This window comes from Carcharhinus amblyrhynchos, unplaced genomic scaffold, assembly GCF_965287045.1.
Source record: "Carcharhinus amblyrhynchos unplaced genomic scaffold, sCarAmb.v2.hapA scaffold_37, whole genome shotgun sequence".
NCBI classification, from domain to species: domain Eukaryota; kingdom Metazoa; phylum Chordata; class Chondrichthyes; order Carcharhiniformes; family Carcharhinidae; genus Carcharhinus; species Carcharhinus amblyrhynchos.
The window spans coordinates 2,817,862-2,829,874 of record NW_027649778.1 but is presented as its reverse complement, the minus strand read 5'-3'; the positions used below and the strand labels follow the sequence as shown (position 1 = coordinate 2,829,874).

The 12,013-nt window shown below is 50.1% G+C and overlaps 1 protein-coding gene across 2 annotated transcripts in view; it reads right to left on the bottom strand.

The window, feature by feature from the left end:
* Window positions 1–211: 211 nt before the first annotated feature.
* The window catches only part of LOC145362179 (BRD4-interacting chromatin-remodeling complex-associated protein-like), a 122,345-nt gene continuing 110,543 nt past the window's right edge, over window positions 212–12,013 (bottom strand). For both annotated transcript variants that reach the window (XM_080218232.1, XM_080218233.1), the window contains 4 exons: window positions 11,025–11,173; window positions 9,435–9,529; window positions 5,883–5,985; window positions 212–4,031 (listed from right to left, as the gene is read on the bottom strand). In XM_080218232.1, coding sequence (XP_080074358.1) covers window positions 2,857–4,031; window positions 5,883–5,985; window positions 9,435–9,529; window positions 11,025–11,173 — 1,522 coding nt within the window. In that variant the 3' untranslated portion in view covers window positions 212–2,856. The remainder of the gene's footprint in view (window positions 4,032–5,882; window positions 5,986–9,434; window positions 9,530–11,024; window positions 11,174–12,013) is intronic.

Below are 12,013 nucleotides of genomic sequence, written 5' to 3'. Positions count from 1 at the left end.
TTTTTAAAAAAATCTCTCACACACACATCCCAGAACCTACATGTGGAGAATGGCCATTACCTCTCCTGAATCGTAAGTTTTGTTGCAATGACTCGCCTCAGAGGAAGCGGGACAGTATCATTCTTCCACTATATCCCACCCCCTCAATCGCCCAATACTTTAGGGTTTCCAAAAAAAACTCAATTGCGGTGGAGGGGGGGGCGGCGGGGGGCCCCAAATCCTGAAATTTTCCCACCCCAGCCAGCCGCACCCCTGAAGCTAGAACGCCCACCAACCGTTCAATGTAAACTGGTCAATTCTAACCCGGAAAATAACTGAACAACTCATGCATGATCTGCCCTATTTCTCCAACAAACCGTTGAGAACACAATTTGTAATAAAAAATATATATATAGATATATAAAATACTCTAATTTATTCTTGTCCAACTTCCCAGTTCATCTCTCTCTCTCTCTCCCCCTCAATTTGCTACCAGTGAACCTCACTCCGGCAGTCAAGTTGGGAGTTGGTAGAATTCATTCTCGTCCCACCCCAGTGCCTGGCCATTCTCTGATGTAACGGAGGGTACAGGATGGGTGATTTTTGATAAACCTTTTCCAACTAGGGGACACTGGGGTCTGTCTCTGTTCCAAACCTGCAGAGGTGGATAGGAGCGACCATCACAACAGTAACTCGTGAAACCTCCGCTCTCTGAGATCTACTTTCCTCCAAGATCTCTGTGTTTCATTTTAGCTTTCAAAGAAAGAGGACAATCAGAATTTTACAGCGCAGAAGACCGTTCGGCCCATCGAGTCTGCACCAACCACAATCCCACTTGGGCCCTATCCCCATAATCCCATCTATTTACCGCTAGTCCCCATGACACTTAGGGGCAATTTAACATGGCTGATCCACCCAACCTGCACATCTTTGCACACTAAGGGGCAATTTGGCATGGCCCATCCACCTAACCTGCACATCTTTGGACTGTGGGAGGAAACCCGAGCGCCCAGAGGAAACCCATGCAGACACGGGGAGAATGCACAAACTCCACACATACCCAAGCCGTGGATTGAACCCAGGTCCCTGGCGCTGTGAGGCGGCAGTGCTAACCACTGTGCCACCTGAGGGTGGTTTATGGTTGCCATCCCTTCTGGGATCACTAGGGATTGGAAAGTTGATCTCCAGGACGTTGCTGGGAGAAAGCAGGGAAGAAAATAAAAATCATAACATTATAATCCCACACCCCACCCCCAACCACCATCCTTTGGAAACTTCCACTTATTGATTGTAAAAGTATTGGCGATTGGGTGAAAATATGGCAGATTGATTCTTGATCGTGAACCAACTATCTGAGCAATGGAGAGTTCCAGGTGGCTGATAGAAGGTGGCAAACATCAGGAAGGGTGCATCAAATGATCAATAGGAAGAGTGGGAGCAGTGCGGAGGGGAGTAGAGAGAGAGAGAGAGGAGGAGGAGGAGGAGAGGGTGGGCAAGTCAGCAGCTGATCAGAGTATGAGGTCCTCCAGCAAAGCCTCCGGGAACTTCTCCAACTAGAGTTGGCAACCCCAACAAGGTGACCAGGGAATCTCTCGAAGGCTCACGTTCGAGAGAGAGAGAGACCCTACCAGCAACCCCTCGACTTGTGTAGCCGTAACCGAACAGTACCCCTCACAGGACTGGCACAAGTTGGCCCCTCTGGTTTGCTCGTCCAAAATGGCCAGGCAAAACAAAAAAAAGGGGGCGGCACAGAATTAAAGAAACAGTGCGCGTACTCACAAAAGGTAAATCAAATATAATGAGGGTAGGTTGCTCCCTACAGATCTCAAAACCCAAAACCAATACTTAAAGGTCATTGCACCAAACCATCTTTCCGTCAAGGCCTGTGGTTCTGTTGACTGGAGGGGTAAAGGGGCAGACGTTTATCAAAGAACTGAGAATTTGAGGAAGGCTGGAGTTGAAGGAAACTTACAGAACACTATTTGAAAAAGAAATTAAAATCTAAATGAGATTAGCAGCTCGTACTGAGGGGAAACACACACGCTGGATCCTGGGTGATAGCTCAAACATCAAGATGGTGGGCAGCATGGCTAACGACGCAACATTGGCACACAGTCACAGATGCCAGCTTGATATCACTGCCTCCACCTGCAGCTGATGAGAAGGGTCAGTATGGCACTGGGGCGGGAAGAGGGAGGGGTCGGGGGGAGGGGTGGAAATCAAGGGACAACCAGAGAGTTGTAACTCGATTCAACCCCCCCTCCCCAGGGTGGAAACAGGAGAAAAGAAAGGCCCCACAGGAAGGAGCAGAACTACATTTCCCGCAAGTACTGGCACTTATGACTCCATTAACATATATGAATGTTCCCACAATCAGAAAGGACTGTGCACACTCCAAGGAAGACTCAAAGACCATGTGTATGTGGATTTCTTCTTTTTTTTTGGTTAAGGTATATAGGTCTGGTTGGTCATTTCAATTTAACACAAACCAGCTCTCGTGTTCTGCACCTTTCGATTGCTTCACCTTCCCACCCACCCCGCCTCAACGAGAGCAAGGACAGAGGGGCCCCCCCAAAAGGCATTCACTGTGCCTGCTCCAAACCCGACCACCCTTCCATCCAAACCTGTTAACAACAAGCTCGATTCAACAATCTCATCACAGATTACACTGGGAGGGTTATCACTGCATCGTTCACTAACGGTAAAGCATCAAGAATGCGTTGAGCAAGATTGTTTTCGGATGCAATGTTTGTAAAATACCACAATGGTAGGCTCACGTAAAGGGATACCATCTCTTTAATGAGCTGTGTGGCAGGATCTACAGCCATCGTACCAACATTGGGGGGGGAAAAAAAAATACGCGTTGGATAGACTGAGTCATCTAGTGTAAGTTCTAGCGCCAAGGCCACCATTGTGATTGGGTGCAAGATAACTGTCTGAATGGGGGGCAGGGGAAAAGGGTGAAGAGTTCATCTCTGAGGAGTTGTACAGAGACGACACCGGGGTTTGGGCGACCGACGCAGACTGTGGCTGTCTCAAGTTCAGGATGCTGTCAATAGCACTCTGCAAATGCTCGGTCAACGTGTCGTCCTGAGGGCTGTCGCTGGAGAAACTGGCATTGTCCATGTCGAAGGACTCCGACTTGCTCCGCTTGGCGGGTGGGAGCGCCAGCTCCCAGGAGCCATCCGGAGGTTCTGCCTTGATGGCGCCGTGCATTAACTCATCCTCAACGTCCGACAGCTCCTTCATCGCGAGTCCACTGGCGCCATCGTTGGCTCTCCCTCCGGGAGGCTCCTCCGACTTGGGAGGCAGGAGGTCCGTGTGGGTTCGAGTCTTCCTAGTGAAGTTCGAGACCTTTGCACTTTCCCCAGCTCTGCCTCTCCCAGTCCTCACCTTCGGACTCTCCGCCGATTTGCAGGTGGCAATGACACTTTTGGAAGTTTCCTCGCACTTGGAAACGGATTTCCTCCTGCTGTCCTCCTCCCTAACAGGCCCACCCTGGGATGGGTTCGTGGCAGTTCGATTGGCCGAAAGCGACTGTACATTGTCCCGATATGTCTTGCGTGGCGGCAGCTTGCAATAGTTGGCGTTACGAGGTGGTTTGCTCTCCGCTGGCGGGGGTGTTGCGTGGTCGAGAGTTCCGTTCATCTGGCCAACGCTGGTCACCACCGGGCACTCTGTGCTCTTGATTACCGAGCTGGTGGTGACGGCCTGGTGGACTGGGTCAAGGGCCGTGTTGTGGACCACCTTGCTCAGGCCCGCCTCCTGCTTGATTTTCAGCTTCAAGCCAATCCTGCTCCGCGCCTCGTACGTCTTCATCGGAGGAGGCCGGCTTCTCGTGTGCAGAGTCTCATCGTCGCCGTCCCTCGCCCACGAGACGGACGGGGAGCCTCCAGCGTGTTTGATGACCAACTTTGTTGGGTGGATCTGTGTTGCGGTTTGAGTCGAGGGGATGCGAGGGGTTTCGAGTAAAGCTGTTGAAGAGTTACAGGCAGGGGATGGAGAAGAGGTAGCGAGGCTGTGGGATCTGGAGGAAGATGCCACATATTCGTCTACAGTTGGGGCAGGGAGGGAAAGAAACAACAAATTAAATTTGTAAACATTTTGTTTTTTTTTAAGAAAAGCACTTTCTTCCCCTTTCATCCTCCGCCTTTCCTCAACGCCCCCCCACCCCACCCCTTTCCACCAAGCAAGCACCCCACCCCATCCTCTTTTCCAAATCTCTCAGTAGCCTCACCCCCTCCCAATCACTGTAATCTCCTCCAGCCCACAACCCTCCCGGAGACCGACATTCCTCTAATTCGGTGGCACAGTGGTTAGCACTGCTGCCTCACAGCGCCAGGGGCCCAGGTTCGATTCCTGGTTTGGGTCACTGCCTGTGCAGAGTCTGCACGTTCTCCCCGTGTCTGCGTGGGTTTCCTCCGGGTGCTCCGGTTTCCTCCCACAGTCTGAAAGAGGTGCTGGTTAGGGTGCCGTGCTAAATTCTCCCTCAGTGTACCCGAACAGGTGCCAGAGTGTGGCAACTAGCGGATTTTCACAGTAACTTCATTACAGTATTAAAGTAAGCCTAATTGTGACACTAATAAATTAACAAATAAATAAAACAAAATAAATTCTGGCCCCTTGAACATTCATGATTTCAATCATTCCACCATTGGTGCTGTGCCTAAGGTTGAAGGTCCGGAATTCCCTCCCTAAATTTCACCATTTTTTTCACTCTATCCTTTTAAGGCACTCATCAGGATCTACCTGTTTAAGCGAGCTTTTGGTTACTGCTCCAATGCGAATCTTCAGGCCTCCCCCCACCCCGCTGGAATTCGCTGACCAAGTTGGTGATGGAGGAAGAGACCCTAAACTCTCTAACAAAGTGCTGTAAGCTACAGGGCTATGGGCCGGGTGCAGGAAGGTGGGATTAGTAGGAGCACCTGGATGTCCTCGGACTGGCATGGCCAAGATGGGCCAAATGGCCTCCTAAAGAAAGTGCCAAAGGAGGCGCCTATGTGTCAGGCCATCCCCAGGATCAAGGACCCTGAGGGTGGAAGTCCCACCCAACTAGAGGGCAGCAACTCCACTGAATGCCAGCCTCGCCAGGCAGCTACGCCCAGTACGACGCTGTGATCTAGGATCGTGCTGGATCCCAGACCACAGGCGAGTTCACAGGTTTGCCTGTTGCGCTCCCCACCTGGGAAAGCCTGGGTCCATTGCTGGATTCACACTAGCAGAGACATGACAAGGCCACGCATGGGCATTAATTGTCCATTCTCAATTGGCAGCAGGGCAGGTGGTCATCCCTGGGCCTTCCCTCCAGAGATTTAAACAGGGTGGAGGTGGAAAGTCAGAGGGGGTCCTTCCCACCCATCGCCCTCCGGCCTAATTAAAAGCCGCCTGCCACCCAAATCTCGGAGATGGGATTCCTCCCTGTGATTCTATCCCACTCTGCTCACGGATCCGCATTAGCGCAAAATGAGGCGGCTTTTGAACTTCTGTAGCGCACATCTCCTGACTGTCCACGAGGGATTTGACCAGAGGATCATGGACCATCTGAATCTCACCCAAATTCTCAACCTCATGGCAAACCTCCTGCGCGCACCGGCCCAAAGAGCGGTCAGGAAATTGCCGGAGAGTTCAACACAGCCGAGCGGCACGCTCACTGAAAGACCAGTTCGCGTTGGGAAGGGATCCTTGGTACAGTCTTTAGGAGGAGTGAGGCCTGCCACCACCACCAACTCCACCCTGCCCCCCCCCCCCCCCCCCCAGAGTGTGGGAAGCCAGCACCCCCTCTCCTCCCCCGGAGTGTGGTAACCAGCCCTTGGAGTGTGGGAGCCCAGCACCACCACCACCCACGCACCCCCTCCCAAATAACCCCAAGTGTGGGAGCCAGCGTTACCCCCCCCCACTCTTACCCGGTTTCTCTTTTGCCAGCTGCTTGTCAGTGGTTAGGGATGTTTTCTCTTCCTGAATGAACATCCTGTCAATCATCACCATTTCGGCAGACGGACTCAGTCTCTGCAAATTCAGAAAGAGAGCATTTTGCTGTTGAGTGGAAACCAACAATATCCTCTCCGCAGAGCAGAGGGAAGTTTAATTTACAGATTGAAACCCTCTTTCTGGTGAGTGAATCATAGTCCAAACCTCCCTCTGCTTACGCCACAGGTTGTTGTGGCAACAATCTTCAGAAAAATTCCAACAGATAGTAACGGTGTAATGGAAGCTTTAAGGTTCTCTCTCCCTGGTCACCTCTGGACCCATCACTGGATGGGTCCAGTGCAGGCAGCACTGGACATCTGTAAAACTCCAGCCACGTCGCACCTGAAGCGACCTGGCTCCCCCCTTGGATTGGGGGAAGCAAGAAGGACGGGGAGAAGGGGGACAAGCTAGGAGGAGGAAGAGGAGAAAGGGGGGGGGGGCGCGGGGGGAGAATAGGGGTAATGGGAGCAGCAGGAGGGAGAGAGGGGAGCAGGAGATGGGGGTGAGAAGAGAGCATGAGGTGGAGGGAAGGAAATACAAGGTGGGGGGAGGGAGTAGGAGGTGGGGGGCAGGGGGATGGAGATCAGGGGTCACAGATATGCATAAGGAATCTTATCGTTTGAAATAAAACGCACTGACCTGAAATCCACTAGCTGACAGCTGCCCGTCGATTGCGAGCAGCAACGTGTTAGCAGCGAGTTACCTGGTTTTACCGACTCGGAGAAGCAGCTCTTACAGGACAAACCAGGTTAGCCACTGCATGAACTAACAGCCCTGTCACAGCCAAGGGAACCCATGGCAGGAGCAGCAGCCCTTCACACACACTGCACTGCGTGGTCTGAGCAGTGCAAAATTCAACTAGGTTGCCACTGAATTTACTAAAGGAAGGTCGTTCCTTTACTAATCGATACCGGCTGCTCTCTCCCTGATAAATAGTCTGCCAATACCTGCTTACTTTCCCTGATCACATCTTTAATCTTACACAGCTCTGTGGTAAGGTAGCTGCGGTCTGCGGTGTTGGTGCATTATTGCTGTCCTTTTATTGGAACAGACACTCTGGCTGCTCTGTTTCCAAGCTATTGACCACTTCTGACTGTTTAGCATCATCTATGCTCGAGTCCCCTCCCGAATCCCCCCTCGGGGCACCAGCCAGGAGGAAGTGTTGCCTTCTGGTCGGGTCACAGCAGCTTTAATGCAGAGCTGCGATCTCCCTCGGTGCCTCCCTAACGAGGTTTCGCGATCCACAATCTCAACACAAGGTAGCAATTAACTCGAGCAATCCACCCCATCTGCCACATTCCTCAGGCTGTCCTTTGAGGCTCTACACCTTTGTTCTGCCATTTATACATTCCGACCGGTTCATGGATGCTATTAGCATCATTCCTAGTCTTTATTATCACCAATCACAGTCCCTTTATCTTTTGTCTATGCCATCCCTATAATTACAGCCACCCCCCCCCCAACTTTACCCTCACAGTATAGCTCTTGCCCTATTTTTCTTGTCTTCAGCTCTGACGAAGGGTCATCCAGACATTGGCTCTTACTCTCTCCGCAGATGCTGTCAGACCTGCTGAGATTTTCCAGCATGCTCTGCTTCTGTTGTAGCAACTCTTCCATTTGTTGTTACCATTCCACAAGCTGCTCCCCAACTCTAGGCCTGGGGTGGGAGAACTAATTTAATGCCAGCATTGTGCTGTTACAATCCGGAAGCAGGCTGACACTCACCTGAACCTGCAGCATTCGAGGGTTGCCCGGATTGACGATGTCATATTAATTAGTCTGGTCTGATTTGTAAAGAGGTGGAAGGATTGGTGTTCTAACCAAACGTGACATCCAATTGCCTCCCATCCCCCTTCCCCAAACAAAATTTACTAAGTTTAGGCGGCAAGGTGGCACAGTGGTTAGCACTGCTGCCTCAGAGCGCCAGGGACCCAGGTTTGATTCCCGGCTTGGGTCACTGTCTGTGTGGAGTTTGCACATTTTCCCCATGTCTGCATGGGTTTCCTTCGGGTGCTTCAGTTTCTTCCCACGGTCCAAAAGGCATGCGAATTAGGTTGATTGGCCATGTTAAATTAACCCCAGTGTCGGGGGATTAGCAGACTAAATATGAGGGGTTATGGTGATAAGGCAACTTTATAGGACCCTTGTCAGACCCCACTTGGAGTACTGTGTGCAGTTCTGGTCGCCTCACTATAGGAAGGACGTGGAAGCTATTGAAAGGGTGCAGAGGAGATTTACAAGGATGTTGCCTGGATTGGGAGGCATGCCTTATGAAGACAGGTTGAGGGAGCTGGGACTCTTCTCCCTGGAGAGACGAAGGTTGAGAGGCGACCTGATAGAGGTTTATAAGATGTTGAGAGGAATAGATAGGGTGGATTCTCAGAGGCTATTTCCCAGGGCTGAAATGGTCACTACGAGAGGACACAGATTTAAGGTGCAGGGAAGCAAGTACAGAGGAGACGTTAGGGTTAAGTTTTTCACTCAGAGGGTGGTGAGTGAACGGAATCGGCTGCCGTCGGTGGTGGTGGAGGCGAACTCGCTGGGGTCTTTTAAAAGACTTCTGGATGAGTATATGGGATCTAATGGGATTGGGGGTTATAGATAGGTCTATGGCTTAGTAGGTATAGAAGTGATCGGCGCAACTAGTGGGCCGAAGGGCCTGTTTGTGCTGTAGTGTTCTATGTTCTAAGGCCTGGGTGGGATTGTGGTGGGTGCAGACTTGATGGGGCAAATGGCCTCTTTCTGCATTGTCGAGTTTTTATGACTAGGAAGAAATTGGAACTGACAGAAACTTAGGATGAATTGTTTAAAAAAGAAAGGAGCTATCCAGTATTGGGCGTCTCAGTGTCAGGGACTGTGCAGAGGAAGCAACCTGACCTAGTCCCCTCACGCCGATGTAATAGTTAAGAAAGCCCCATCAACGCCTCTATTTTCTCAGAAGACTAAGGAAATTTGGCATGTCGGCAATGACTCTCACCGACTTTTACAGATGCACCATAGAAAGCATCCTTTCTGGTATTATCACAGCTTGGTATGGCTCCTACTCTGCCCAAGACTGCAAGAAACTACAAAGAGTTGTGAACAAAGCCCGGTCCATCGCTCAAACCAGCCTCCCATCTGTTGACTCCGTTTATACTTACCACGTGGAAAAGCAACCAGCATAATTAAGGACCCCATGCACCCCGGACATTCTCCCTTCCAACTTCTTCCGTTGGGAAAAAGGATACAAGTCTGAGGTCACGTACCAATTGACTCAAGAACAGCTTCTTCCCTACTGCTATCAGACTTTTGAATGGACCTACCTCGCATTAAGTTGATCTTTCTCTACACCCTAGCTATGACTGTAACACTACATTCTGCACTCTCTTCTTTCCTTCTCTATGAAAGGTATGCTTTGTCTGTATAGCGCAGGAAACAATACTTTTCAATGTATGTTAATACATGTGACAATAAGAAAATCAAATCAAATCAGAAGCAGAAATGGTTACCCTGGCTTCTTCAAACAGCAACATCCTGTATTTGTTCAGCATGGCTTGGGTTCGTTTTAACAACTGTGTCGATACAGCCTCAAACTCCTCGTCCACTGAAACAGAGAAACATTTGGTGCTACAGATTTCAATTATGAAATACACAGTTTTATAAAGCAACAGGAGTAACTGGGAGGGAAGGGAGGATACATAACGATGGTGGTAGATGCCCTCAGCAACATCGCAGTGTAACGCGGCCAAACCCTGAACAAATACTTGATGAGAAAGGGAAACCAGGCCATCGTTACAGGAGACAGTTAATGGAACTTTCTGCAATTGCATTGAGGGCTGTGAACATCTGAGAAGTGGAAGAATGGAGCTGGATACTGTTTAGAGTGGGACTCTCATACAGCAGAGGACATTCAGCCCATTGTGTGTATGCCAACTCTTTGAAAGAGCTATCCAATTATTCTCTTGCTCTTATCCATAGCTTTGTATTGTTTTCCTCTCAAGCGTTTAGCCAACTCCCCTCTTGAAAGTCCCCATTGAACCTGCTTTCGCCGCTACCCTTTCAGGAAGCATCTTCCAGATCCCAACAATTTGCTGCATTAAAAGTATTTATCTCATCTCCATTTGGTACTTTTGCTGGTCATCTTAATTCGCCGTTCTCTGGTTACTGATCCTCCTGGCCGCCACCACCCGCCACCCCCCTCCCCCCAAAAAAACATTATTTACTCCAACTCTTTGACCCTTCGTTAAGAGGTTAGGGGGTGAGTTTACACCTTAACCAGCCTGTCCTGTTCCAGGCTCAGTGGCATAGTGGCACTGCTGCCTCAGCGCCACGGACCCAGGTTCGATCCCTGGTTTGGGTCACTGTCTATGTGGATTCTGCATGTTCTCCCTGTGCCTGTGTGGGCTTCCTCTGGGTGCTCCAGTTTCCTCCCATACTCCAAAAGAAATACTGGTTAGGGTGCATTGGCTGTGCTAAATTCTCCCTCAGTGTACCCAAATAGGCACAGGAGTGTGGCGACTAGGGGATTTTCACAGCAACTTCATTGCAGTGTTAATGGAAGCCTACTTGTGACACTAATAAATAAACTTTAAACTTTTAAATCTTTTGGATTGAGAGGAAACTGCAGCACCCGGATGAAACCCACGCAGACATGGAGAGAACGTGCAAACTTCACAGAGACAGTGACCCAAGCCGGGAATTGAACCCGGGTCCCTGGCGCTGTGAGGTAGCAGTGCTAGCCACTGTGCCATCCATGTTTTTATATCAACTTCCAGCATCTACAGTATTTTGCTTTTACATCCACTGTGAAGTTAGTTCTGCTTTACTGACTGGCAGCGAATAGGCACAGCGCACAGGAACCGCAGGCAGCGAGAAACGGTTTTCACACAGGGTGCCGTGAACTGTGGCACTAGAGATCGAAACAAGGCATTGCCCTGGGAGGTTTGCTGAAAACACAAGTGCGCACCCATGGGGGTTACTGTAGACAGCAAACGGGTCGCGGCACTGGGGAGTGTGGTGACGTGATGGAGCAGTGCAATGCGAAGGATAAAGTAGCAGGTTTGGAAATCCAAGTCTGTAAGTAAGCCGGGGGAGCTTACCTTTGCTGTGTTCCTCACCAGACGGCAGCGTCCCCTGGTAAAGGTGGTAAGGCAGCAGCCTATGGACCACATCATCGTAGGACCGGAAGCAGGACTTGTAATCCGGATGCAGCACTGCATCCTGATGCTTGTGGAGACTGTTCAATATGCTGAAATTGGTGCAGAGACAATGCTGCTTTAGAATGTACGGCAAACAACTCCCAGGTACCTGCTCACTTACAGAATAGCCCAAACCCATACAAGATGAAACCAATAGGGAGCTCAGGAGAAACTTCTCCAGCCAGAGAGTCTGTAATTCACCTTCACAGGGAGTGGCGGAGGCAAACAGTACCAGTAAAGGGGAAACTGGATGAATGTGAGGGGGTAAGAAACAGAAGGATATGCTGGTGGGAGGTGGTGAAAGAGTCATAGGTTTACAGCATAGAAACAGGCCCTTTGGCCCAACTTGCCCATGCCACCCTTTTTCTTAAACCTCTAAGCTCATCCCAGCTACCCACATTTGGCCCATATCCCTCTATATCCATCCTACTATGTAGCAGCCTAAACGCTTTTTAAAAGACAAAATTGTACCCACCTCGTCTACTGCCTCTGGCAGTTTGCTCCAGACACTCACCACCCTCTATGCGAAAAGATTGCCCCTCTGGACCTTTTTGTATCTCTCCCCTCTCACCTTAAACCTATGTCCTCTAGTTTTAGACTCCCCCACCTTTGGGAAAAGATATTGACTATCTAGCTGATCTGTGCCCCTCATTATTTTGTAGACCACTATAAGATCACCTCTAAACCTCCTACACTCCGGAGGAAAAAAAACCTCGGTCTATCCAGCCTCTCCTTATAAGTCAAAGCATCAAGTCCTGGTAGCATCCCAATAAATATTTTCTGCACTCTTGCTCGTTTAATAATATCCTTTCTATAATAGGGTGCATTTTTTTATTATTCATTCGTGGGACATGGGTGTCACTGGCTGGGCCAGCATTTATTGCCCACCC